The 1,499-nt window shown below is 65.2% G+C and overlaps 1 protein-coding gene across 1 annotated transcript in view; it reads left to right on the plus strand.

Moving 5' to 3' along the window:
- Window positions 1–1,499, plus strand: part of SHARPIN (SHANK-associated RH domain interactor) — a 33,422-nt gene that overhangs the window by 12,240 nt on the left and 19,683 nt on the right. The window contains exons 10-13 of the mRNA XM_010003150.1: window positions 606–717; window positions 798–977; window positions 1,058–1,156; window positions 1,280–1,423. Coding sequence (XP_010001452.1) covers window positions 606–717; window positions 798–977; window positions 1,058–1,156; window positions 1,280–1,423 — 535 coding nt within the window. The remainder of the gene's footprint in view (window positions 1–605; window positions 718–797; window positions 978–1,057; window positions 1,157–1,279; window positions 1,424–1,499) is intronic.

Genomic DNA, 1,499 nt, shown 5'->3' on the forward strand with positions numbered 1-1,499 from the left:
TCCCTGGCCGGCAGGCACTGGAGGCCGAGCGGCTTCGGAACTTCCAGCAGCTGCTGCAGGCGGAACAGGAGGTGCTGGTGCCCAACCGGGACGTGCTGGAATGTCGCATCTGCTACCAGCAGGTGGCCCCGGGCGAGGGGGTGCTGCTGCGCGAGTGTCTGCACAACTTCTGCAGGTACTGCCCTGAGCCCCTCCAGCTCCGGGACCCCCTGGCTCTTGTGGTGACTGGCTTCCAAGACCCCGACCAACCTCAGCCCTTAGGGTGACCAGCCCTGAGACACCACCCCCTTCCCCCAGCCCTTGTGGTGACCTGCCCTCACAGCCTCCCTGGCCATCATGGTGACCAGCCCCAAGACCCCCTGACACCCTCACAGTGACTGTCCCCAAGCTCCCCACCCTTGTGGTGACTGGCCATTAGACCCTCCCCAGCCCTTATGATGACCAGCTCTGGGTTCTCCACCATTATGGTGACCAACCCTGAGACGACCCCCAGCCCTCACAAGTGACCAGCTCTGAGACCCCCCAGCCCCAAGCCTATCCTCATCTCTTGTGGTGATCAGCCCCGAGACCCCCACCCTCACAGTGACAGCTGCTTGTTCCCACAGGGAGTGTCTGCGCCAGGTGATCAACTACAGTGAGGAGCCACAGGTGGCCTGTCCCTTCCGTGACGACTCCTATGCCTGCGGCAGCCACCTCCAGGAGCGGGAGATCCGGGCGGTGAGTCTGTCCAGGTGCGGTGCTGGTGGCACTGGGGGGATCCTGGGGCCACAACCTAACCACCTGGCCCGCCCACACAGCTGGTGTCGCCAGAGGAGTACCGGCGGTTCCTGGAGAGGAGCCTGGTGCTGGCCGAGCGGCGCAGCCACAACAGCTTCCACTGCAAGACCACTGACTGCCGTGGCTGGTGCATCTACGAGGATTCAGTCAACGAGTTCCGCTGCCCCATCTGCCAGGCCCTCAACTGCCTCCTCTGCAAGGTGAGCCCCAGCTCCGCACAGGCATCGCGGTGCTGCACAGGGGCAGCAGTGCTGAGCTGTGCCCCCCCTGCACTCCCTAGGCCATCCACGAAGGGAAGAACTGCCGCCAGTACCAGGATGACCTCCGGGTCCAGGCACAGAACGACTCGGCTGCCCGGCAGACCAACGACATGCTGCAGGTGGGGGTCCCAGGGGGCTGGTGGCGGTGGCAGGGGCTGGGTCAAGTCCCTGCATCCTTCATGGCCACCTCTCCTCTCACCCTGAGCACAGCTCACCCCTGAGCCCCCTCTACCCCTCCGCAGACCCTGGTGCAGCTTGGGGAGGCCATGCACTGCCCCACGTGCCTGATCATTGTCCAGAAGAAGGACGGATGCGACTGGATCCGCTGCACTGTCTGCCAGACCGAGATCTGCTGGGTGACCAAGGGGCCACGCTGGGGGCCCGGGGTGAGCTGGCCAAGGGGGGCAGGAGGGATCCCTCAGTTCCCACAGGAAGGGGTGGGGGGAAACAGATGGGGCAGGG

The sequence above is a fragment of the Chaetura pelagica genome, unplaced genomic scaffold, assembly GCF_000747805.2.
Source record: "Chaetura pelagica isolate M959 unplaced genomic scaffold, ChaPel_1.0 scaffold828, whole genome shotgun sequence".
NCBI lineage: Eukaryota > Metazoa > Chordata > Aves > Apodiformes > Apodidae > Chaetura > Chaetura pelagica.